General features: G+C 37.5%; 1 protein-coding gene across 2 annotated transcripts; it reads left to right on the forward strand.

Annotated features, from left to right (window-relative positions):
- Positions 1-336: 336 nt before the first annotated feature.
- On the forward strand, positions 337-27,899 carry igfn1.1 (immunoglobulin like and fibronectin type III domain containing 1, tandem duplicate 1). 2 transcript variants are annotated; one of them, XM_081380482.1, is made up of 25 exons: positions 337-473; positions 6,388-6,475; positions 8,404-8,433; positions 10,191-10,310; positions 11,581-11,720; positions 12,158-12,257; positions 12,782-12,823; positions 12,977-13,022; positions 13,215-13,395; positions 13,515-13,628; positions 14,134-14,302; positions 14,780-15,052; positions 15,860-16,705; positions 21,188-21,309; positions 21,868-22,012; positions 22,105-22,398; positions 22,526-22,822; positions 22,924-23,103; positions 23,185-23,313; positions 23,523-23,831; positions 23,940-24,025; positions 24,171-24,363; positions 25,315-25,611; positions 26,376-26,702; positions 26,957-27,899. In XM_081380482.1, the coding sequence occupies exons 2-25, from the start codon at positions 6,427-6,429 to the stop codon at positions 26,959-26,961; spliced, it is 4,494 nt and encodes a 1,497-aa protein (XP_081236608.1). In that variant the 5' UTR covers positions 337-473; positions 6,388-6,426; the 3' UTR covers positions 26,962-27,899. The 2 variants fall into 2 exon arrangements, with proteins under 2 accessions (XP_081236608.1, XP_081236609.1); XM_081380483.1 differs by lacking the exon at positions 8,404-8,433 and having other exon boundaries at positions 338-473.

The raw sequence follows: 27,899 nt of genomic DNA on the forward strand, positions 1-27,899 counted from the left end.
GTTTTTTTTTTTTTTTTTCAGAACTATTGAGTTAATCAATGCTGATTGAGGCATAAAGCCTAAAATAAACCCAATTCGACAATTCATCCCGGTATTTGACTGTCAGTCTGAAGTAAAACTATGCCTTTCCCAGGTAAGATCAAGATGAAATCATTTCAAAAGTCATTTCATAACAGTAAGGTGTCATGAGGATTCTTCCCAGAGACTCTCCCTTCCAATAGGAGAACTTGCTTTTGGCGGAAGCCAAGGTTGAATACATGGAACAACACACACACACACACACACACACACACACACACACACACACACACACACACACACACACACACACACACACACACACACACACACACACACACACACACACTCAAAGGATTTATTACCTTGGACAACTTGGAAGCAGCACTCAAATATCAGAAGAGGCCAGAGCACTTTGAAAGAAGCAAGAGAGGAACACAGAGAACTGTGAACAGGTATGGATTTTTTTATAGCCTTTTTGTTGTTGTTGTGACAGAACTGAGAGACATGCACAAAGAACAAGAAAACAATAAGAGCTTCATATCTTTGTATTGTGCCACAGTCTCTCGCCACCCAGTGTACCTTGAACAGACACTTGTATGTTTTCTATGGAACACAAACTAAGTTTTCCTCTCTGTTGGGTGTACTGAACTATGAATGTACTTTGACTTAATATAACGCCTGTGGAGTTTTTACAATGCAGAGCTGACAACCTCATGTTACTTTGAATTCTGATACCTCTAAACTCTAAAATTATCTTCTTCTGGTTTAAAGACTTACTACCTGTTTATAGACTTACTTTACACAGTCTCATAACATTATTGGACATAACATAGATGTTTTAAATGCAGTTTCTTACAACTAATTTGATGGCTACACATCAGAATCGTTCGAGTTGGTCTTCCCGACTTGGGTTTCTGGAATCTGTGATAGCTACTAGTCAGGTGGCATGAAGTCACATCAGAACAGTTGCAGAGATGTTCTAACTTTAGATACAGGATTTGGATTTTGAATCATTGGGTAGATGTTCATGACAGATGTGCCATTTAAAATAATAAAAATGATCTTCTGATGAATGATTGGTGAACTGATCATTTTCAGCGCTTTTGAGTTTTTAACAAATCATGCGAAAGATACTATTGTAATGAAAAATGCGATGGTGGGGGAAAAAACAGAGGAAGCATGCAAGTAATGGTGTAACGTTCAATAATGTGGGATACTAATAAAGAACAAAGACTATAGCACCTATTTCGTACCTGGATTCAACGTTCTGGTTTGAATGTGAATCATTCAAATTTTACTTACTAACTCTCAAAAACACAACCTCAATATATCATATTAAACATTTACAAAAATATCGATGTGACAGAAATGAAGTAGAAGCTTTGTACGAAAAAAGCAACAAGACCTTATGGAACAATAAAATCTTAATGTGTACCTATGGGAGTTGCTTTAAAATATTCAGTTTGACTATAAAGTGAATCCACAAAAACTCCTAATGCTGGCATCTGCATTGATGCTTTATGTGGTGAAGTGCTGAAAACACATCTGAACATTTTAAAGCTCCTCCTGAAATATAGAAACTGGAAATAAACAACAAATTGGCTCAGCAATTATTATTTACCAGTTAAGCTTGTCACTGGCAGACATTCATTTATCTTTAAATGTTGTCTTCTGGGAGCGACAGATTTTTAAGAGGTGCATGGGGACATTTGAGAAGCCTGGGGAGTCTATCCACAGGAGCCATTTTAACTGGGAAAGGCTGAAAGGACAGAGCAAGAGATTTTATCGCCAATCAGAGAAATATAGGAGGGTGATAGACAGAGCAAAACTGGTTTTGCCTATTACTAAAAGTCATTTTGCTCACTTAAACACCCCGTGGAATCGCATCTTCTGTACTCTAAATAAAGTACTGACAAGCAGGCTGATTTATAACGTGGTCATTTCCTCACCTAAAACATGTGTTGCTTCAATCTAAGACATGAGGGGCTCATTGCCAGCCTTCCCTAAAAGGAAAAATAGACTCAATACTCCCATCAATATTAGATTAAATGCATGCCTGGCTACTGTGCTGTTTGAGAAACTTACTTATGCACTGCTGAGATACTGGGATTACTAAAATAATCCCTTTTGTGAAAATTAGACTTTTTTTATTAACATTTTCCTCATGATGGTTAAATACCTCTAAAAATTTGTCAATTTTGGAGAGAGAATGTAATTTTAGACATTTCAGACAGGATCCTTGGCAAAGCCGAAAGTACAACTTACCCATTGGTGTTTGCATAAATGTCACCTAATACATTGTGCATTAAATGATATGCATGCTATTACTTTCTAAGTGGCTCTTTTACTGAGCTTCGCCGGTTTCCCGAAATGTATAACTAGCGCCAACCGAGGGCTACGCTAGGCTGGCATAGTAGCCTATAATTTGACAAATGACTGTGTCCTACTAAACATGTCAGCAGGGCAATTCACAGAAAGGAAAAAAGGGTTAGTGGTATAGTTTAAACCTTGAGCATGTCATTAGACTTGCTTTTCATATAGTCGTGTGAAGTGGTAGTTTACTCATGCACTGTTATTACTGCTATACAGCACAGCCTGCCGCTGGCATGTAATTATGTTTTGAAGCATGGCTTCTCATGCTTCATAACTTCTCATCGGTTTCTCAGCACGATGAAAATGTCTCCTTTTATGCAGCAGTTCTTCTGATCTGAGATACAGGTGGAAACCCCTGGAAGCTATACTAACACAGGCGAACTTTGCACAATAAACCACTAATTTGTTAAGAAAGATGGGAATATACCTACATTTAGGAGTAGAATGCCCAAGATGGCAGTGAAATGAAGTGCTTTCTTGTCCCCATATAAGCATGTGATTGCGCTGAGTGGTGTGAAGCTCAGGTTGCGTGTAAACTGAAGATCCTCAGCTTGGCAAGCTTCAGTGTCGGGGTATTTTGCTCAGGGAGGGTTAGATAGCTCGTTTTCCAAAATGAACTGAAGCCAATGTCTGCTTAGGACTTACTGAAAACTGGCATGTTCAAATAATTTGTCTTTCCGATAATTTATCCCTAACCCAATCCTTGTGCTGTAATCAGAGAATGTGCAATCATTTTGTTCTAGCAGCCAGATTTTACACTGGACATCAAGTCACACATTACTGAAAGCGTTTCTCATTCAAAACTATGGGAAATCAACCATTTTGTTTTGTACATGCCTCTTGAATTTGGATGGTTTTGTGCTCTATGCCCAAAACAAATTGTGGTTGGCACAATCCATGTTTACTCTCGCTTAAACTGATCTGTATTGTAATATAGTCTAGATCCAGTTTGTTCTACCTCATGTCATTTGGTCCATGTTTTTGAGAATGGGTGATGTCTCAACCTGTGTGTGAATTTGGCTGCTTCTACTAAGTGAAAGATGAATTTGCACCAAAATAGCGTATTTGGCTGGACGCACAGCTGTTGAACAACAAAAGATACGGGAAGTGTAATCTCCTCCCTATTAAAAGCTTATATGGTAATTATTATTATTATAATTTTTTTGCTACACCATAGTATAAATGTTACTTTTCTTTTATTATTTCCATTTAGCATTGTTTTTCATGGCAGTCTGTGACCCTCTCAGACCCTCCAGGTGAGACCAGTGGGATAATAGATATCGCAGTTTTGGTAAAACTTAAACAAATTTTATGTATTGAACCTTATTGTAATGCATTAGGTATCATCAAATAACAATAAACAACATCTTTTTACAGCATTCATAAATCAAGGTTAATGTTGATATTTTAATTGATTAATATACTATTGTTTGTTGTTAATAAGATAATTCATGAATAATGCTAATTTATGCTACTTTAAATAGTATAATGAATGTAGAAATTAACACTCATCTAGATTAATGATCAAGATTAATAAATACTGTTCAGTTCAGTTCATGATGCTAAATGCAAATTCATTTTATGAACTTTATTGTAAAGTGTTTTTCCATGACTTCAGTACATGCATTCACTTGTTCAACCTGAGGCTGATAATTATTAGCAAAATTTGTATCCGAAGCAGTAATATACTGTAACTGTCATAGTGTTATTCATGATGCAACCAATTGAAATAATAGCTGGCAGGTTTAACGCCAACAGAAATGACAAGCCAAACCGTGCATAATGATGAGTGCAATGAATCACATGCATGTTGAAGGATGACACTCAAACGTCAGATTTCAGCAGCTTGTGATCCACAAAACGCTTGCATTTATATCCCATTATGCTCTGTGCAGTGTGTATAAGAGCCCAATCAGCATGCTATTGTGTTTGGAATATGCCACTTGGTCAGATGACTGATGTAGCACAGAATGCCATATATAGATAGCCACTGCATAAAACAACCTGCGTTGTTCTGTTTCGGAGATGAGACTGAGACTACCATTAGCAGGAGTCAATGACTAGAGTAGGACAAGAGTCATTGAAGGCCCTAGACTACAAGATCGGTCCAAATAAACAAGCTCTGTCCAAAATCTAGTCGACTGCCTGCCTAGACAGCATTTCACTTTGTTTGGCCAAACTTAGCTTTCATTGAGAAAATAAGTTTCAGTGAGGGAATCCTGTAATGAACTGTGATGAGCTGCGTGAAGAATTTAAAAAATATATATTATTCAGTACTGAAAACTTTTCATGAAAATTGTTTCAAGTAGGGGGGCTATATTTTCATGGATTAATCAGTTTTTTGGTGCAATGTGTAAAAAGCTTGTAATAAAACTTAAAAACGTTTAAACATCCTAGGTTGTCTAATGCCTGTAGAATGATTTTTAACAACTTTTTGAAGGATGTTTTTGCCAGGAAAATTGAAAGGATGTTACATTTACACGTGTTCCTGAGAGTCTCTCTTCTGTTCAAGGACACATGAAATGAATGCTCACAATGTTCAGGATAATGCTGTAATGCATACCATAAAAAGCTATTATACTGTACTGTAATGTCATTATGTCCTCCAAAGAAAAGGGATTAATTCAAACACATAGCCAGATCTACTATAGCCTATAGTCTCAATCAAATATACTTTATAATCAAACTATCATAACAGTGTAATTTTATTTACCTCATCTTTCGACATGATGACGGTGAATTGCAGAGCTGGTGCAAACATATCCACATCACTAAGATCAGATGCTTTCTAAACTCTTTCCCCGCCATTGACGGAATTTTCTGTCTTTCCGTGTTTTCACTGTTATGTGGTAGGGGGCGCTTCTGAAAGAGCACTGAATTTCCGGGTCAAAACACAGGCAAAAAAAGGAGCATGAATGCAAGCGCAAGCAATAGGTTGCTGGCTGCAGTTCACCTGAACCACGACCGGTGTCACTAATTTCAAGGGTTTGTGAATTTGCCCTTTAATTAAAAATGACCTATTTTACTGAAATATTAAGGTGTGTGATATATATTGCATAGACTTTTATCTTAGCAACATGCTAACGGCTAATTCTGTTGAAAACAATTGTGAGTGATTAACGCAACGAGCACTATTTGTGTGGCATGCGGGGTAGCAATTCAGTCACTTATAAGGTTTTATTTCAATTAGGACGCTGCCTTAGGCCCCTTTTACATTCAAGGATGCGTTTCTTTATTCACAAAGAGCTAGCTACCTTGTCATAGTGTCTAAAACCTCAGTGCACATGAGTCAAAGATGTCCGTCTTGTGTTCCCACAGAAAACACATTTAAAACAACACAAATGGATGCATATGGTACATCATGCGTGACACCCCCATGTAGGCAGTAGACAGCACGCTAGGTTTTGGAACAATGCTAAAAATCTCGAACACATGCTCACTAAAATATTTTCAGCTCTCCTCCTCAAAGCCAATTTGTCTCCCTGCAGTAGACAGTTAAATCCGAACATGTCAAAATCCCATATTAGTGCTATGCTAGTGCTGGTATACTAGTGAGGACACACTGACTGGATCTGAACTGTATATGTGAGTGGATTTGAAAAGATGAATGACTAGAGCCGTGGAGGTTTTGCTGACTAGGCCCAAAGCCTCTCTAATGGAACATAATGCACCGCACTGTCACACTGCATCACATCCCAACAGATGGGATAACTGCCGTCCTACTTTGCTCCATCTTTGTGCCTATTTCACCTGAATTGCTCTTTTCCCTAAACTGTGTGGACTTAATAGGTTATTTAAATGTGCAAATAATAGTCACACCTATTTCGAGGTGTCTGCTTAATAGGGATAAATTCTTCAGAAGACTGATTGATTTATAAAATTCGCTTTTTCATACATTTTCTAATTGCATCCCGTGCAAACATATTAATCTCTCCAAATGTTTAATAAGACTGAAATTGAATTGACCTTTCATATTGCTTTTCTCTTACCCAGAGATACTTCTGAATTCTTGAGCCATTGGACTGCATCAAGATGATGAAAAAAGCCAAGGTTTTAGATCCAACTGCTGCCGGGCAAGGCGGTAAGAACAATATAATTGTTCTCTCTCCCATATGGCAGGCTGACACCGGCACCGAACCTTGTCCAAATGCTCTATTACTGAATTACTGAAACAACAAATCCAGCCATGTTCTCTGTGAAGACTTGCTAGTGGAGAAACACGGATGATGGTGAAAAAAAAAAAAAAAAAAAAAAATGTAATTCTTTCTCTTTCTTAATGGTAACTATTCACAGAGGATGCAATTTAGTTAATCAGTTTTCATTGTACTCATAATGATGAAAGTATAGCAATGGAATTTGACACACTTGATAGGACATGAGTCTCATTTCGAGAGTTCTTCCACGGTAAGCAGCTGTGTTAAAAGGCAATGCCGGATTTTCCAGATAAAAATCTAATGACCTCCTCTCCATGGCAAAGTGAATAATATATAAGTCCCTGAGGGGTTAGAAGAGCAAGATAGCGAGATAAAAGCAAGTGTTGAATCTAACCTAGCCACACACATTTATTTAAACACATGAACGATCAAACAGCTGGTTAAAGTCGTAGGTTGTGGGTTTGGAAACTGGCCACTGTGCACAAGATGCAAATGAAGAAGAGGCTGTGAATGTGGCTTATGAATCAGAGCCTTTATCAGTGCCTAGTGTGCCCTTCATCTGGAAGCTCACTAAACAGCCCTGTGAGCATTTGCTGTCATTCAGCATGGGTTTCTTTGAATCGCGTAACCATGGATGCGAGGGACGACCATCAACCAACCTGAATGTGAAGTGTCTGTTGTGAAGGACAGTAAATAGAGCGAGAAAAGAAGAGCGGGTGAAATGAACCAGGCTGGATTCAAACCTGTATGCACAACTCACAGATCTTACGTTTCAACAAACCAGTTTACATCACAACATGTTTTTTTTTTTTTTCACTTCCACCAAATCCACCCACTTTCATTTCCTTTGATTATTTCTTTGATTAATTCTTGCTTTATTTATTTCATTTGCTTTGAGGAGGGGATTTATTTTACCTTATTTAATTTAATTTTTTATTCCTTTTTTTTTTCTTATGTTATTTATGAACCCCTTCTTTTTTATTATGATGGGTGATAATATATCAGTTGCAGGACATTCAAAACAGGCCTGTTTCACTCGGCAAATGCAAGCAAAGAAGCACATATATATTATATTAAAACTTTCGTAAAAAAAAAAAAATAATAATAGTCCATTAAAATGTACAATACAATCAGCGATAACAACCAGACAAACACTGCAGTAATATTAATATGTCAAGACCTTTGGGGCGATGTTCGCTAACTGATGTGACCCGAGACATGAAAGTAGAAACAGTTTCAGTTACTGGATGAGGATACAGCGTTGCCGTGGATGACAGATCACCGCTGAAACCCGTGATTGAACAATCAAAATAAAGTAATCAAATCATGCCCGATTTACTAAATATAACTGGTGAGTGATTATATGTTCACTCATCTAATTTGCTATATATTGCAGTAACTCAAAAAATCCATATTTGAGAAAGAACAGATAATATGGTTTATAGTAACCTATATTTTCAGCCGAAATATGATTTGCATAGAAACTCTAGCAAGCTATAGGCTAAAGAGTGAATACTGTAGCCAGAATAAAAAACTGCTGCTAATGTATGCTGTGTGAAACAGGTCTTACACTTTTATTCCCTTCCCAGTTTGTCTGCTCTTTCTTTAGTCTTGTCTATTATAATCTCACATTCAACCCCTTAGTGGGTTGAATAATTATGTTTTATTGCTTTAATCTCCCCGTCTTCTCCCTTGTCCTGTGTTTTTTAGTTGTATTTTTGAGTAGTCTACATTTGTGTTTGTCCGTAATCCTGTCAAAGAAAAAAATAAGCCAGGATTCACAATTTTGTGTTCTCCTTTGTTTCCCCTTCCTTTGTTGCTGTTGTACTGTAATGTTGTGGCTATACTGTACCAGGACTGGAAATTCTACCTCCTAAGAGACAAGGTAAGGTAATTGAATGACAGCAACCTGAATTTGCATGCATGTCATGATATCCACTATATCATATCATGATATCCAGTCAAACGATATAATGTGCATATGAATGTTCAGATTGCTGTCATTCTGAATCTGATTGGTTGACTTCTGGAGGTTATCTGGGAGTCTAGTGTGTGGTGATCTTTAACGGTCTGCCAGGGACAAAAAACATGTTTAAAAGTTCAGATTCTGCAGCAGTTGACGCCTTAGAGGAGAAACTAAATGCTATGTTTTAAAAAAGTTAGTGAAGTTCACAGCTATCGTTAAGCAAAGGCAGCCGAAGCTCTTCTGTAGGGGCAGTGAAGGGCACCACCAAAAATATTCATCCAAAACAAAGACCTCTATTAAACTGAATCAATAATAAATTGTAAATTGTACTGCATTCTGTAAAAAATACAGTTAGCTCGTACAGTTAGCAGGATATATTACATTGCGTGGCAGATGGTGCATGAGTCCTCCCCCTTCCCAGCTCTACAGTGCCCCACAATTTTCCAATGTAAATCTGTGGTGAAAAATGGAACTGCAGCATGCTCTGCTATGCATAAGCCATGGACCTTATTCAGAGCAGCGCTATGAAAGCGAGGCTGTGTGGGATAGACTTACCGTGTTTTCAATGGCACCCTCTGTAAAAAGCTTCATAAAACTTCTAGAACACTTATAATTTTCCACATCTTAAATATTGTAGGGAGTTTTTTGTCTACTGACATTGACAAAAGATAGGCTATTTTTGCATCAGCAGAACAATCCAAAACACATCCCTCACAGCCTCTTTCATTCCCGATAAAAATCAAGGCGCTTCTGTGAATAAGGTCTAATGGGGCGGTTTTCAGACTACCCGGGTTATTTTCACCTTACCTGACGTAGCCTGAACCCTGCTCCTGACAAACGATATCAATCCGCTTCAGTTATGTGTATATGATATGTGGAGTAACGTATCAAATAAATGAAAGCTTATGTTGCTCATGTGAATAGCCTTTATTATGATGTGTTTGTTTTATGTTTGTCTCTTTTCCTCAATGGAAGTCCTCCATAAGTTGTAATAGACTATTCTAGAACAAAATCTGGAGGCAATACTGCATTAAGGCAATTCTAAGCTAGCGTTCTACATGTATGCATGCCTCTTGTGTATTTAAAGCCTGCCAATCAACATTAGAGCGCCACCCTCAGGTTCAATAAAGCAAACTCTGCCAAAAGTTTGTCTGCATGTGAATACTAAATTTACGGGCAGGAGACGCTAGGCAAAGATCTGACTACGCGAGACTAGGCTATAGTGTGTCAACATATCTCATTACAGGAAAGGTCACAAAGTTCAACGCGTGTTCAGTGAACTATCTTTTGGGTAATAATGGTATAAATTTAAGGCAAATGACTACACAGGAATTGACTTTCAAAAATAAGCCTACTGAGTGAAGTGACAACTTCCCCATTTCTTTCCTCTATTTAAAAAAAATTGCACAACAAGAATATGCACATGTAAAGCAAATAAAGAAGGACATTTTCATGGTTCAAATATCATTGGATGTCTTAGATATTATCTCCTGGAAACATTTCAACGCCAACTTGAAATGTATGATACTTTGTACACAGTTTTGTAAATATCTTTTTACATAGGCTAAGACATTCATGCATATGATTCAGTCAGCATGTTACATCACTGTGCACCTGCTGTTTTGCTGTTTCCCCCCAAAGTTCTGACATTGTACCCTGAATGTGGATTCTCTCAGGCATCAAAAGGAGATCTAAGGTTCCGGGTGTTATGATTACACAGTATGTTGAGGAACTTCCTGAGGGGATGACAACTCCCGACTTCACACGTAAACCCATCGCTTTAACCATTCAAGAAGGTAAGCACATTAAAAGAGAAGAAACTGCAAAAGTGAATGCAAATATGATTAGAGGTGACAGTTGAGAGCTAAACGATCCTGGATGTGAAATTAACAAGCTATGAGCACGTACAGAGGATTACCACACATATTTACTGCCCTAAATGTCTAAGCTGTGCAGCTACACAGACTTAACACAGACTTACAGTAGGAGTGATTTATCAGGTTTGCTGCTTGTCCTACCGCTTTAACATGTGACTACAGCTATATATGCACAGAGGGAAGGAAATCAAATAGCATATATCCCATTTCATGCTAGTTTGAAATGCACAGAGCAAGACCACAAATGTGTAATGCATGCTTTCATTTACACTTATAATGACGTCTGACCTTTCAAGCTATGGATTTTTTTTTGCAATTTATTGTCCCTGTTTCTAAACTATTTGACTTTGCTAGTGTGGTACTGCAATACAATTAAAATCCTCTCAGAAAAAACCTCACTAGTGTCAAAACTGTAACCTTTTCTAACGCACTCATTTTTATCATTGCTATTTTCCCCATTTCATAAGAATAATAAAGTCATTAAGGCCTGTTTTCACAGACAGGGTTTAGATTAAGCCAGGCTTAGGTCTTAGTTCAATTAGGACATTTAAGTAGCTTTTATAAACATGCCTTAAGAAAAAAAAAAAAAAAAAAAACTTTATTGGTGTGCATCTTGAGACAAAACAATGGCACCGACATATTTTGAGATATATGACATGCTTTTTAGTCTGGGACTAGCCTTAAGCCTTGTCTGTGATACTAGGGGTAAAACTATGAAATATTGCTAGTTCTCTGGATATCTACACAACCATCTGGGATGTATTTTAAATAGTCTACAGTATGCCGGGTACTTGTTTGACTTGTTATTCAAATGTTTGTTTTATACAGAAATTCACACATAGGCTCAATTTATGTTTGCCTACAAAACTAATTTCAAGCATTCAAGCCATCAACCATTTTTAATAATGGAGATGCATAAATTTAGTTAAGTGTGTACAAATGTTTTACAAGTACCTGGACAAATAAATGTACACATAATTGTAAAAGAACGAAAGTAAGATTACTGTAAAATCTGTAATTAACTGCCCAACACACATTTGACATAACAAGGATAGTGATGTCAAGGCACAAGAGCTATGTTGACTTCTGAAAAAAGAATACTACACCCCAATAATTTTCACAATTTGTTTTTGAAAGCCTTTCAATATTTACCTGATAAAGAATTCAAATGTAAATCTTTGTAAAACAGGAAAGCTGGCCATTTTTAAAGCCAAAGTGTCTGGAAATCCAACACCCACTGTATCCTGGCGTAGAGCTAAAGGAGAAATGAATGATCCCCAAAAGTTTCAGAACAAATTTGACCCCACAACTGGTGAACACACTTTGGAGGTATGCACAGGCTTTTAGCCTTACTTTAAACTACTGCTCAATATTTAAGGTGAAGTGTGTAATGTTTTAATTATAAAATATATGTCTTATATCCCAGATTAATATGAAGAGACTCATTCGTAGGTTCATTCCCTCGGATAGTGTAAATTCAGTTTCTCTGTGCCATCAATTGTTTTCTGTTGTTTGAGCAGCCTAACACAGCAACATTGTCACAACCAATGGCACAACTTTGGGGCGGGACATCTTGTTTGCTGCCCAGGGGTAGAGGTTGGGGGGAGTGGTCAAGAAACCTGTTTGGAAACAGTCATTACTATTTTAACAATTCTCAGACATTACACACTTTACCTTTAAATGTTCATTTCATTGTCATTGTTATTCAATTATTATGCAAGATTAATCAAAGCTACGAACCCATTTCTCTGATTATTTACTTGCAGATACCTAAAGTCAGTGGTGATGAAGCCGACACTTATAAATGCTACGCCTCAAATGAATATGGGAAGGCTGTTTGCACTGTTGTCCTAAATATCATTGAAGGTAGGACACATTTCTTAAAGGGGTCGTCGGATGCAAAATTCACTTTTATATGGTGTTGGCATTTAAATGCATTTAAAAAGAACACTCTCCATAATCAAGCCGTTTAGATTTTCTGAGCAATATGATGTCATATTGCTCATGCTCCGCCCACAACCACTAACCGACTGTCCCGTATTAGCATATTTCCCTCAGCCATTTGTATACTGTCTGACAAGGCAGTCTTGTGTCGACACCCCCCATGGAAGAAAGGGGTGTGGTGAGCAGTTGCTCATTGTCATTTAAAGAGACATGCACCGAAACAGGTCGCTGTGAACAGAGCTGTTTTCGAGGAGGTAAAAGGGTGTTGTTTTACACAACCATTGAGGAACTTTAACCAAAGTAGGTTAGAAACTTTACATGAAGGCCCTAAAGAATCACACCAACTTGTGGAAAATGGCCATCCGATGACCCCTCTATTCACAAAAAAGTAGAGCTAGTAACAGAGAAAAAAAGCTCCAAACACAAAATTTTCTTTTTCTTTTTAGTCGGATTCAAAAAAGACAAAGCAATGAAACAGGCTGAAGAAGGTAAGACAATTGTGGCACCATATTGCTATTGGATTTTCTTCAGGTTAGGATGGCAGTTCTTTATACCAAAAGCGATTTAATGGGATTTGTGTGACATCTAGTATGGCGCACATAAGCATTCATTTCTTTCTGTTTGTTTATTGCATTTTGAAGCTGTAGCAGGTGACCCAACAACGTTTAGAAAGAGACTCAGGAAAGGGTGAGACATTTGTTTCCATTACATTACACATTAATGCCATGTTATAAGCTGTGCAGTTTCTCATTAGGGTCTATTCATACGCATGATTCTTGCCATAGTTAATTAGCCCATCTCATATTATAACATCAGTCACGTTAACCCAGTTAAGTGCTAGCATTTGGCCTCATATTTGTCATCACAATCTTTTTAAAGTGCTGGCAAAAGTGAGGAGAAAAGGGAAGGTGACATTGACGACTCAGTTTGGGAATTGCTGATGAGTGCTGAGAAGAAAGACTATGAAAGTATTTGCTCTGAGTATAAAATCACTGATTTCCGTGGCATGCTAAAGAAACTGGTCCAGATGAAGAAGGAAAGGGAAGAGGAGCAGGCACAGGTAAAAAGCTGCCAGGATGACAGAAGGTTTCACAAAGAATTGCTTTCACATTTTCATGACTGGATGCTCAACTGCATGTGGAGACAAATTGTTATGTTCTGTTTGTTTCACTGATTTAGTTCATCCAACATCTCAGTAATCTCAAACCCATTGAGGTGAAGCCTGAGGGTGCTGCATCCTTTGAACTGGAAATGGAGCTCAAAGACCCCAACAGTCGCATTTTTCTGTACAAGGTGAGAACTGTGTTAAGGTGTGATATAGTAGATCAATGCTAGTTACAAACAATCAATGCATGATATTGAGCATATGAAGAGACACACTGAAATTGTCTCTGATAATCGACAGACAGCCACTTACTATTGCTTCATATACAAGTATATCTAAAAAAAAAAAAAAAAAAAAAACATTTGTCATTTAAGAAATTTTAACAGAAGAATTGTGGTGGACATATTTGCCCTCCAGCGCTCCAGCCAGTGCTTCACACTTCAGTCCAGTAGGTGGCGTACTGCCATTGTACTGAATTCACCCAACCCGAAATTAATTGAATTATTTTGACTACAATTTTGTTAGCTGGTTACATTACATTTATTTATAATTTTGTCATGGCTATGAAGGTTTCTGATATTGCACATATTTTGCAATCATCCATTCATCCAGCATTACTATGAGCACCAGCCTTGAACATACATAATGTAAAAAAAGAAAAAAAAGAAAAAAAAATTTTTCCCTTTTGTTCAGGATGGTGTCATGATTCCATTCACCAGTGAAGCTGAAGCTGAAATGAAACACTGTCTAAAACAAGTTGGCAAGAAGTATGTCTTCACTGTTAAAAATCTCAATCCAGAAGATGCAGGAATCTATCAAGTGGATGTTGAGGGTGTCAATATCTTTTCAACGGATTTCAAGAGTACGTTTTCACACCACATTTGTTTATTTGTCATTAAACCCTCTGCTGAAAAGACCAGCATGAATTCCCATGCCGGTCTATGCTGCTTTGATGCTGGTCTAGCTGGTTAACCACGTCCACACACACTAGATGTGAGCTAAGTGCCGTGATGCGTCAAAACTAAATCGATTCCATTATAATCAATGGAGCTGTCTACACTGGATGCATCTGTTTGGCTGCACTTGCGAAGGTTATATTAAATTCAGAATGTGATGTTTCTGGTCTCTGGTCTGCTAATTTAAATCATGTTTTGCTTTTACTCTAACATTATAATAATATTTATACCCTAAGCAATTTTTTTACTAGTGTATTTCCATTGAAAATTAAGCCTAGTGGAGACACCAGTACACCAGCATCCAAAACACTCAGCAGCGCTCTCACAGAATGCATAATGCCATCATGGATTGACTGATGTGTGTTTATCTATTTAACACACAGTTCCCCCTGTGGACTTTGCCCTGAAGATTAAGGAGGTGACGGCCCAAGAGAGAGAGGATGCCATCTTCGAGTGTGTCTTAACTCAGCCCATTAATGAGATAGTATGGACCCTAAAAAATACACCTCTCTCTAACAATGAAAAATATGAGATTACTTCTTCAGAGGATAAACTGATCCACCGTCTGAGAATCATTGATTGTATGCCTTTGGATGCTGGAATCTATGCTGCTCTAGCCGGCATTAAGTCTTGCAGTGCTTGGCTGATTGTAGAAGGTAAGTACAACCTTTTTTTTATTATTATTATTAGGAAAAAAGTTCTGTCAATTAATAAAAATGTAATCAAATGAAATACATCATCAAGCAGATTAATTAAAGTGTCCTTATTATGGTTTTTCAAATATTCCCTTTTCAAATATTCCCTTTCCAATCGTAACAGACTGAGCCGTCTGGCCAATCAGAGCTAAGTAGCCTTGTGGAAAGGAGGGATTTATAGAGATTGATTTATCCATCAAGTCGTTTTAGATTAATTTAAAAATGTGGTGAGGTGCAAAATTTATTATGAGAAAATTAAACAGTTTTTTAAACTATGATGCAAATACAGTAAACCTGTTGTAGGAGAGCTCCAAAACACCATTAGGAACATTTAAAATAGCATAATAGGGGCACTAAATTAATAGCAAATTATCATATATACTATTATTTGCAAGTGAGTCCCCAAATTGTACTAAATTTACATGTTAAATTGACTGCCGTTCTATTAGACAACTGGGCTGTCAATGAATGGATAAAATATTTTAATAATTGTATGATATGCAGATTAATAATCAATCACAAATGATCCCAGCCCTTTTATTAGAACATATGTTTGTCAATTATTTTAAAAATCGATTCAAATTTTGATTTGTTGATTAGGTATTCAGATAAATCACAAATAATAGCATGTCAATATTTAAAAAATTTGTCCACAAATAAAGAATTTATTTTTGTAATAATCGTTTGTGTCAAATTAACATGATGTAAATCCTTAATAAATGTAATAAGCACTAACTGAATCTATTGGTAATATTGTTTCCACACCAGCTGACAAAGATCCTGCAACAAAGGGCAAGAAGAAAGCCCGTAAAACCACTCAGGCAGGCGGTGCTGGAGAAGACTTGGAGAAGATTGCTGCTGAGCAGGCTGAGAAGCACAAGAAAGAGATGGCAGAATCTTTGGAGGCAGCTAAGAAACTCCAGGCTGAACGAGAGGCAGCTCAAGCTGAAGCCAAAGCCAAAGCTGCAGCTGAAGCCGAAGCAGCAAAAGCGGCCGCTCAGGCGGCTGCAGCTACCGCGGCCGCAGCTGCTGCTAAAGCTTCAGAAGATGCTCTTGCTGCAGCTAAAGCCAAAGGTGTATCTGAGGCTGATGCTAAAGCCGCGGCAGATGCAGCGGCACGGGCTGCTGCAGCCAAAGCCAATGCCAAAGCTCAGGAGGAGGCCAGGAAGCAGGCTGAACTCAAGGCCTTAAGTGAAGGTCTGAGTGCTGAGCAATCTGCTGCGGCGGGGGCTGCGGCAGCTGCTGCAATGGCTGCACAGGCAGCAATGCTTGAGAAGGCTGGAGCTGGAGGTAGAGGTGTAGCTGGAGGAGCGGGTGGAGCTGATGGAGCTGGAGGAGCTGATGGAGCTGGAGGAGCCGGTGAAGCTGGAGGGGCGGGTGGAGCTGATGGAGCTGGAGGAGCCGGTGGAGCCGGAGGGGCGGGAGGAGCTGATGGAGCTGGAGGAGCCGGAGGGGCTGGAGGAGCTGATGGAGCCGGTGGTGCTGGTGGAGCTGGAGCTGCTGGTGGGGCTGGAGGAGCTGATGGCTCTGGTGGAAGCGGTGGTGACGGAGGAGGTGACAAAGAAGACAGAAAGCGTCAGCGAGCAGGACCTCTTGTACCCGAGACTGTTATAGGTAAGAAATTATACAAGGAGACACAAAACATATTTACGCTAGATTTCTTCTCGCTTTAATCTCTCATTTTAAAAATATGTACTGTAACATGGCAAAAGTGGTTGGTTCTTACAGAAGAGCAGAACAGGCCAAACTTTAAACCAGAGGTCTGCAATTATCTTGACATTTTTTTTATTTAATTTTGACCAAAAATACAGTAAAAACAGCAATATTGTAAAAGACTGATACAATATATTTTCAATTTAAATATATTTTAAAATGTAATTTATTTCTGTGATGGCAAAGCTGAATTTTCAGCATCATTACTCCAGTCTTCAGTGTCACACAATCCTTCAGAATCATTCTTAATATTTTTTAAGTTTAAGTTTAAAAAAAACAGCATTTATTTGAAGTAGATTTGTTTTTGATAATGTAAAAGTCTACTATCATACAGTACTGTCATGTATATTATTTAATGTTATGTAATTTGAAACAAAGCTATATACATACACACTCTATTCAACTCTAAAATCAACAGCAATTTTGATACCCTTTTAAATACTTTTTTTGCCAGGCTTTTTTATTTAACAGGCTTTTGCAATATAACTTGGTTTTGTGCAACATCTTTGCTTATAAGCGGATGCTACTCTGCACAAACATAAGCAGTTATCATCATAACATACCTACATCCTGCAGGTGTTTTTAGCTCAAGTGGGACACACACACACACACACACACACACACACACAATCAAATCGTTACACATCCTATGTTGATTAATTTACAGTTTACATCAAAAATCATGATAGGAAACTCAAACACACCCAGCCCAGTTCCAGATGTGAACAAGGAGCATTGTAAGCAGGAAGGGGAAGCTGTGGGCCGTACCCGTGTAAGACAAGGCCCACTGATACCAGACACGGTGATTGGTAAGAGTGTGGGATGACACTAAATCCAGCTCATATGAATTAAAATGATTACAGAAACTAAATAGTGTTTTTTAACTAAAAAGTGTCTTTTCCATTAAGTATCAACAGTAACACAAACAATTTTTTTTTCTTGAATGACATAAACTCTTAACAGAACATTTGATGTGAATTAACTTTTTTATATATATATATAATAATTAAGCATGATTATTAATATTCAGTGATTACGAATAATTAATGTGTATATTTAAGTAATACTACTTTTAACATAGGGGAAAACAGAGGAGAGGAGAGACTAATGCAATTTCCAATAATATGAACCAGTAAAATGACTAAAAACTCTACATCAAAAAATAAATCTTTTTCATTTTCTCTACCATCGAATGTTCGATAAAATTAACATTTTTCAAAATGTATATTCTACCAAACAAATTCGCAAACCAGCTTAATGTGCGGCTCGGTTTGTCTGTCTTTATTGTTTGTTTGTTTCTTTATTTGTTGTTCGTGTACCTGTATTGTGTGTTTTTGTGTGGTGTGTCAGTGTTTTTCAGAGTCAGTGTGTAACGTTTCGAAAACAATATTCTGGTTGTTTGGTTTCTATATCTGTGGTGCCACACTGGGTAGCCCCGCCCACTGTGAAATCTCATTGGCCACATATCAAGCTCTGCATAACATCATGTTCTGATTGGTTGTGCATCATTTTTGTTATGGAAACAAAACATGTTATTTTTTCTGGATTTCTTTTTTTTATGTTTTCTGGAATTTTCTGGAAACATTCTGTAAAAAAAAAGTCATTAATAGTACTATGGCATATAAATCTTGGTCTTGATAAATTGATTTATAATATATAATATGTATAATACACAGATATGTGTAGCAGGATTTTGGACCAATGAGATTTCATTGTGGGTGGAATAACCCTTCATGACACAACAGAAACAAAACTAGTGTACATACACTCACTCTAAAGCATGTTTAGAGACTGGACCTCTGAAAATGTTCAATGTTTGCATTTTTGTGGTGGTTTTTGCCACTGTTCTCTTAAATGTTCTTCTTTGTCGTGTGTTCTTCTTTTTACCCTAAATGTTCTTTTCAACCCTCTTTATTTTATTAATGTCAATCTTCAAAATGCTTCACGACTGACCAAATGGCATGATTGAAGGTGGAGGTAACCCATCAGATAAAGAAACCCCATCAGGGTCTGGCAACCCATCAGGTTCCGGTAATCCATCAGGTTCCGGTAACCCATCAGGTTCAGGAAACCCATCAGGTTCAGGAAACCCATCAAGTTCTGACAACCCTTCAGGTTCCGAGAACCCATCCGGGTCCGGTAGTGCACCAGGTTCTGGCAGCCCATCAGGTTCTGGGGACCCACCAGGACCCGGGAAGCCACCAGGTCCCGGAGGCCCAACAGGAGGCAGCACTGAAGCTACAGGGGAAGAAAAAGGTGCTGAAGATGAAAAGGATGAGTCAGCAAAAGCTGGCAAGCGTTCAGGCCGTAAAAAACATGGCCTACAGGTTCCGGATACAGTTGTTGGTAAGAGATGTTTGAAGTTGCAGTGACAGTTGCATAGAAGCAATGTCATTATTCACAGTCATTCAGAACAATCAGGAATAATTGTGGAGCTCTGAGTCTAATTCAATCACATAATCTGAAACAAAGTTATCCAAACACTTCCTATTCCAAGTCTTTCACATCATTTGACATTTTTGCACATTGTTTATCTGAAAACTTCTTTAATTGAGTGGGTGGTTATCAAACAATTAATTGTCGTACTACCACAGGATCCTCAAAGGATTTACTGTGTGTCTCTTTATATATATATATATATATATATATATATATATATATATATATATTTATTTATTTATTAGCTTTAATTCAACTATTAGACATGCTTTGTGTGTTGGGTCTTATTTCTGCAGGACCAAACATCTCACCACAGATTTGACGGCTTTCCATTGAGAAATTTTGTCAGATCCACTGTCCCAAGCGATCTTCATTTAAAGATTATGCCCTTGGGTTCCACAGCTATAGAACTGGCTTTGTAAGCATATGCATATTCATATCAGCAGTTTCTTCAGCATAATGTGCTTGTTGAAACTTTGTGAAGGCATATCTGATGAACAAGCTCAGTTGATTTGAGTAGGCGGGATAATTGTTTCTAAAAAAAAAAAAATTCACATTGGGTGTTGGATAACTTTGTTTATTAAAGGAATAATTCAGCCAAAAATGAAAATTCTGTCATTATTTACTCACCCTCATGTTATTCCAAACCTGTTTGCTGTTTTTTTTTTTTTTTTTTTTTTTTTTTTTTTTGTGGTAGACAAAATAATTCTGAAAGAATGCTCACACACAGTACTGGATATCATTTTTTATTTTATTTAATTTTTTATATTTTAAATTAAGTGATAAATTCATTGGACTGCCTGTTTTGGATTGATTTGGACTATATATACACAGGTTTGGAGTGACATCTCTGAGTAAATTATTCCTTAAAATAAATTAAATGAAAAAATAAAATAAAATTTTTTATATAATCGGAGGGGGGACCAATACCTTTGTGGAAAAAAAATATGTTTTCTTGTAAGATTCAATAATAACTTGGTTTAAAAAAATAGTATCCACCCAGTCTGCAATATGCCAGATATTTCTTATGCACTGTTTGTGTGTCTGCTGTTTGTGTATATCAGTATGCGCTTTATTGTCCTCATCGCGCTTGCTCATCTTGCTAAAGGCAAATCACCCTGCTCACTAATCAGAGGAACCGTGACTTGATAATAATAAACGCAACCAAATATGACCTCAGAAACTTTATGAGAAGACAAAGATTTGATGTGCCTTAGAAGACCCGAAGATTCAAACAGAAGTCATACCAACAAGGTTATTAATTGCCAAAACACTTCACACGAAAGTGACTCAATCATTTACCAGGAGATTTTAGAGCAAATTCACCACAAGAACACATTCTATTTGAATGGCGTCCAGAGAATAAACAATACGAAATGGAAAAAGAACTGGAAAGTATTCTAATTGTCATAAGAAAAGCAACAATATTTGATAATACAACCAAAAGCAGAAGATTTCAATTATTATAATGATGAGAATTATTTCAACTAAACAACTTAACCCAAAAGTGATAATTATGCACTATGGGAATGAAAAGAATGGCTGTACAATGCAGTTTGAAATAAGTCAGCTGAAATGTGTAGCAGCCCTTCAGAAATGCTTCAAAATTATCATTATCATCATGACATGGGTTCTAAGAAGATACAGATTGTAAGAAGTCAGCACAGAAGGTAATGCCAAGACAATGGTCATCTGATTCACCCCCCACCATCCCCCACACACCTTTCATTAACATTTGAATGACATTTGTTTAAGGTATTTTAACGCATGCTGTAAAATATGTAGTGTATATATACGTGTAAAATGTAACCTTTGTAAAATTGCTACAGTAGTGGACTATAATTCACATAGCAATGCAGCAAAATTATAACCATGCTAGAACAATAATCCAGAATAATTCCCATGCATCTAATTCTTTTTTTTTTTTACACAAATCACCTGCAGATCCTGGTGTTTACTTTTCTGCTGGGCTGGAAGACTGCAAAGCTATTGTGGGAGAGGCGGCTGAACTGGTCTGCAAACTCAGTGCTGACTGTGAGGGTGTCTGGTCCAAAGATGGCGACGAGGTACAAAGATGCCATATTATATAAGTATATACAGTATAACATGGCATATGGGGCCAGATTTACTAAACAGGGAAAAATAGCGTGAGAGCACAATTCCAAAAAAAGCGCTGATGGGGTGGAAAGTTCTGCGCATGATCTACTGACGATGCGCAAATTAAAGAACACAGACGCAGCCGGATCCTTTCCATAATGACCAATGCAATCTACCAAGAGCAGCTCAAATTAGCGTCTGTTTTAAAACATAGTTAAAGACCGTTAAATAATGGTGCAAATACCAGTAAATTGACTAGCGCAAACCTTGCATAATTCATTTAAATACTCTCCTCCCATAAATTTTGCGTCTGAAAGGGAAAGTCCTATATTCAATAAGGTCAGCCACAAAAATAACCCTGTCCACGGCTTTTCAGCGTTTCAATTTTCACTGTGTGTTTTTAGTAAATCGTGACTGTAGTTTTTTAATGCCAAAAGAGGTTTTGCGCTGGCCCAAGCTGGTAATAAATCTGTCCCTTGGTGTGTGTATACAAACATCTACACTGTTTTTTTTACTTTTCTCTGTAGATTGGTGACGCCACTGAGGGTATAACCATCAGTAAAGACGGGGTCCTTCACAAACTGAAAATTGCAAAAGTAACGGAAGAATTTTCTGGAAAATATCGATTTGAGGCTGATGGGCGTAAAACCGAATGTGTGATTGCAGTTGAAGGTTTGTTTTCTAACATCTGCTAATTTGTGCTAATGCATATGCAAATGTTCTGAATTTCACGTTTATACTTCTAATTCTGTTTGTGTGTTAAGATCCACCAAGATTCAGTGCCAAGGAAATTGAAGTATTTGCAAAACCGATTGTGATCAAACACAATCAGAAAGCCACCTTTAAAATTCCATATATTGGACATGAGCCATGCAAAATTCAGTGGTACAAAGATGGTGAAGAGATCATGCCAGATTCTCACTGCAAGATTGAGATTTCAGAGGGTGAAAGCCGTCTGCTTCTCACCAAATTACAGCGTAAAGACACTGGGGAAATCAAAATCAAAATCAAAAATGAGTTTGGCACAGTGGAAGCCCTTTCTAACCTAGTTGTACTTGGTAAGTAAAAAAAGCTAACTAATTAAACAGGCTGTATTTAGAATAAGAATGCAGCATAGATTGCTAACAAATTTATACACCATTTTGTTTCTACATTTACCAAAGTTCAAGTTTTTACCTCATTTAGACAAACCTACCACCCCACTTGGACCTCTGGAGATCATTGAAGCATCTTCCAACTGCATCGAGATCAAGTGGAGACCACCGAAAGATGACGGTGGTTGCCCTATTAAAAATTACATACTTGAACGCAACCAAATTGGTCGCAACACATGGAAAAAAATAGGCCAGATCCCAGGTGAAGCCCACTATAAAGACACTGATGTTGACCATGGAAGGAGATACTGCTACCGAATCAGAGCCCAGAGTGATGAAGGCACCAGTGAACTGATGGAAACTGAGGATGTGCAGGCTGGCACTAAAGGTGACTTATGAAAAAAAAATCTGTGAGGTACTTCTGTGCTTATCAGTCAACATTCTGACTATTTCAGAAGGTCAAACCCTGTCAAATGTCTTTCTTTCTAGCATATCCTGGTCAACCATCTACTCCTAAAGTAGTCAGTGCCTTTAAAGACTGCATCAACCTGACATGGACTCCCCCAACCAACACCGGAGGAACCAATATTTTGGGTTATAACTTAGAGAAACGCAAGAAGGGCAGCAACTTGTGGGGCCAAGTCAATCCAGCAGAGGAGCCAATCCAAGGTTGGTTTCTCACAATTCTACACAAGTTACTGTGAACTACTGTCTGATAGTAATGTTTAACCTGTCAATTACCCTCTGCAGCAAAGAAATATGCCGTAAAAGATGTAGTTGAAGGAATGGAGTATGAGTTCCGCGTGTCCGCAATCAACATATCTGGAGCTGGTGAACCAAGTCACCCCTCAGAATTTGTGTTCGCAAGAGATCCAAAAAGTAAGTAATTTGTCAGGTAGCTCATTATCTTCAAAAAGAGAAGAGGAATTAAGCAAAAGTATTATCAAGGCTGTGCATTTTGAAAAATGAACCATGGCCTCCCTCAAAGATATGCAAAAATAGTGGATTTAGGTCAGAATTTTTGGAATAACAAGCTAATTTGAGCTTAATTTGCTCATGCAAATGATTTTTTCTCAATATCCTATCAGAACCTCCTGGTAAAGTCATTGACCTTAAAGTCACGGACTCCACCTACAATACTTTGTCCTTGTCTTGGACTAAACCAAAAATAGACCCCGGGGTTCAGGATGAGGCCAAGGGGTACTTTATCGATATCAGGCCTGCTGAGAACCCAGAGTGGGATCGATGTAACTCAAATGCCATCATCATGAGCACCTACACTGTAAAGGGAATGAAATCAATGGCCATGTATTGGGTTAGAGTGGCCGCCGTCAATGAAGGTGGAGAGGGAGAGCCACAAGAGCTGGACAACTACATCTTGGCTATGCCTCCTCCAGGTGAGTAGCATCAACTTGTCTATATGGTCAGCAATGCAAATTGATCTACCCCTCATTTTCCATCACTATACGGATATGTCACACCATTAATGCAATATTTTTTCTTAGTGAGACCAAGATTCACAGATTCTAAGTTCAAGAGTTTCATGGTCGTCAGAGCTGGAAATTCTGCACGAGTCAGCATCAACTTTGAGGTAATGAGCAATACTAAAATCATGCTTTTAGAGACCAAACCAGGGGAGTAGCAGGGGTCCCCATTCACTTTTCAGATCCCTCCAACTCACCTCATGAAAACTACGTTTTGCTTAGGCCACATGTCCCATATTACTTTTTTTACAGGCTTCCCCTTGGCCTGACGTCATCTGGCTTAAAGATGGTGTCCCTGTGTCCAAACGTGTCACTATTAGCAATGCTGAGGGAGGCTCTCAGATCCTGATCCCATCTGCAGAGCGTAACGATACAGGAATCTATACCATCATAGTAAAGAACATTGTGGGACAAGAGACCTGCAGTATTGAGATTAGAGTTACAGGTAAAATGAGGGTACCAGTGTGTATTTTTTCATCTTTAAGATACCATCTTAAATCATTTACACATAGTTTGTGATTTCTGTGGAACAACTGTAGCATCACCAAATGGAAAATATGTGTTCCTAAATGGTCCCAGTCTGTCACTGGTTTAAAAACAGCCACGCCCCCAATTCACACCATTGGTCAAACTATGTTGGGCTGGTCAGAATTCTTAAACAGATCAATGTTTTGTAAGTATTGTAGGTAGCCATATATTGCTTATACTTTTCAGGGAAATCATCGTATGAATGACTTATTTATAGTCTCTACATATTAAGCTGGGGACAGTTAAAGCTATTTTAACATAAAAAAATGACAAAGACAAATATACACTACCATTCAAAAGTTTAATATTTCACAACAAAGATGCATTTATTTGATCAAAAATTCAGTAAAAACAGTAATATTTTTTACAATGAAAATAACTGGTTTCAGTTTTAATGTAATACAAATTTTGATTTATTTCTGGATATGGCAAAGCTGAATTTTCAGCATCATTACTCCAGTCTTCAGTGTCACATGATCCTTCAGAAATCATTCTAATATGCTGATTCGTTGCTTAAGTAACATCTCTTATTATTATGTGGAAATTAGTGGTTCTGCTTAAAATTTGTATGGAAACGATACTTTTTTCATTCTTTGATAAATAGAAAGTAATTAGAAATATAAATTTATCAAAACAATGTAAAAATCATTGCTGTCACTTTTGATCAGTTTAATGCATCCTTGCTGAATCAAAGTTTTAATTTCTTTAAACAAAGCAAATTACTCACACCAAAAGTTTAAATGGCAGTATAGATTTGTAGATAGTTAAAAAAAAACAATATGCTCCACAATGCTTGCTCTGTAGAGGAATGTACATCTAATAGCCTTGATCCGCCAGTCCGAATGAACTACTGATTGTTTTGATGTAGACGAGCCAAAGCCCCCAGGTCCCGCAGAGTTGGATGAGAACGTTCCGGGCACGGTGACAGTTTCCTGGGAACCATCCCCAGACGAGAAACGTGATGATCGCCTACATTACATTGTGACCAAAAGAGACTCGACCAAGAGGACCTGGCACACTGTAGCAGACCGTATCTTCAACAACCGTTTCACAGCCTGTAACATCATGCCAGGGAGAGAATACCAGTTCCGTGTCTACTCCAAAAATGACATTGGCCTGTCTGCCCCTTCGGAGTCACCAAAATGGCTAATCACAAGAAAGAAAGGTTTGTGACATATAGGGAGTGATTATTCAAACTACAAGCATTATGTATGTTCAGTCATTTTATAAAAAGTATTTAGACTGAGAACAAATCATGGTAGATTACTGTTTGCTCTATATGTAAATACTTTTATTTACCCATAAAGTGTAAATAAAAGTAATATGATATGTGTACTAAAGGTAAAAAATCTGAGGTGGTGGTGTATCTGACGTTGGCCGCAATAAACAGTTTGATTTAATATCTTTCAACAACAAATGATATGGGAAGCGTTTTCTCCACCGCCAATGTGTTAAAAGTAAAAAAGCCGATTTATTTTGCTTCCCTAATTCTACATGGTAACACTTATGGTTAGTCTCATTCTATTGTTTGCTTTAGCATCATTTTTCCCCCTAAAATCGCAACCGTATCAGACCTGTAACCTGTTTTTTGATTGCCACTCACCATTTTAGAAACACAGTATATGCGTTATTTAGTCTTATGCACATTCTGCTACACACTACAAAAAAATGTTGTTTCAACTTAAATAATAAGTGTTTTTGCTGCCTTCAAATTTAAGTTTAGTCAACTCAAATATCCAAGTTGTTACAAGTACAATTTCTAATTTCAAGTTGACTAAACGTACAAATTTTAAGTTGAAACATTATTTTTTTTTATAGTGTAGTCTGTTTACTGTGAACACTCTGCCTGCACATGCACTACAATGTGACCCTTCACCCACCCACTGACATGTGAAGGTCACATTAATCAAACGCCTTCATCTCTTGCAGAAAAATTCACACTGACCATCCCAGAGTCCAAGACCTGCAACTTAGAGAAGCCTCCGAGGTTTATGGTCCCCCTGAAAATCCACACACCCCCACAAGGCTATGAGTGCTACATGAGCTGTGCCGTGAGAAGCGACCCCCCACCCCACATCACCTGGTACCGCGACAACGTCAGCCTCAACACTAACATCAACTACTTAATAACTAACACCTGTGGAGTGTGCTCCCTGCTCATTCTCAGGGTTGGACCCAAAGACACGGGAGAGTATAAAATCATCGCCGAGAACTCGCTGGGAAGAGCAGAGTGCTCCACCAATCTCACAGTGAGAGGTAAGGCTCTACATAAAGAACTCGCCTCGGATGAAAATTACACCATTAAGCACCAGAGGACAGCTGGGTTTCCCAAAGCTTCAAGTACAATTTTAAAAGTTTTAAATAGAAGTTAACACTTCTATTTCAAATATTTAAGTGTTAACTCATAAAAGTTAGAAAGTAAATTCAGTATGTTTAGAACATTTCATACATAACACCTTAGATAAATTGAATCTAACAGCTTAACCATATTTTCTTTATTTGTTTTTCAGAATAAAACCATGGAGTATGGAGGATGTCAAAACAAACATCTTTCCAATCATCATGTTGTTTTTTGGATTTTAGGCCCTACATATTTTTGAAGAAGGATGTGGCTTGTGCGAACACTATACACTGTGTGGCCTTATTAGACAAAAATGGTCAAATCAAATGCATGTGGTAAAACTACACATAGTCTTACTGTGTTTAATAGCACAAAAACCTAAAAAAATAAAGGAAACTCTACGTGTTGTGCTTCTTGGGTGGCTGATTCTTAATACGCCATGCTTACCTAATCCTGTTTGACAATGATTTTACTTCAGCGGTAACAGTTTACAATAAGGTTTATTAGTTAGTGCATTAACTAACATAAACTAACTATGAGCAATATATTTGTTACAGTACTTATTAATCTTTGTTAATGTTAGTTAATACACATCCAGCTGTTTATTATTTGTTCATGTTAGTTCACAGTGCAATAACTAATGTTAACAAATACAACCTGTGATTTTAATAATGTATTAGTAAATGTTGAAATTAATATTAACTAAGATCAATGCTATAGAAGTATTGTTCACACTTAGTTCATGTTAACTAAGGTAGTTAACTAATAAACCTTAATGTAAAGTGTTACCAGTTTAGCTTAGGTTTGGTGGGGGGGGGGGGGGGGGTATTGTTCTTTTATGCTATTTAATTTATGAAATAATTTATTCTTTTCTTTTGTGTATGTGCTCTTTCACACTTTAACAAATTATACCAATATATACTGTATACTTATATACCAATTATACTGTACTACAGTAAAAAGAGATGTGCAAAGTTTTGATTGCTCGCATTCATTTTTTTTTTTTTTTCATTTTTTGCTCGTATGGAAATGCTAAAGCGTAAATGAAGCTTTTGCTTCTTCAGATATGGTTTGGTGTAAATAAATAAAATATTCAGGTTCTTTGAACAGTG

This window comes from Scardinius erythrophthalmus (genome assembly GCF_964197995.2).
Source record: "Scardinius erythrophthalmus genome assembly, chromosome: 12".
Lineage (NCBI taxonomy): Eukaryota > Metazoa > Chordata > Actinopteri > Cypriniformes > Leuciscidae > Scardinius > Scardinius erythrophthalmus.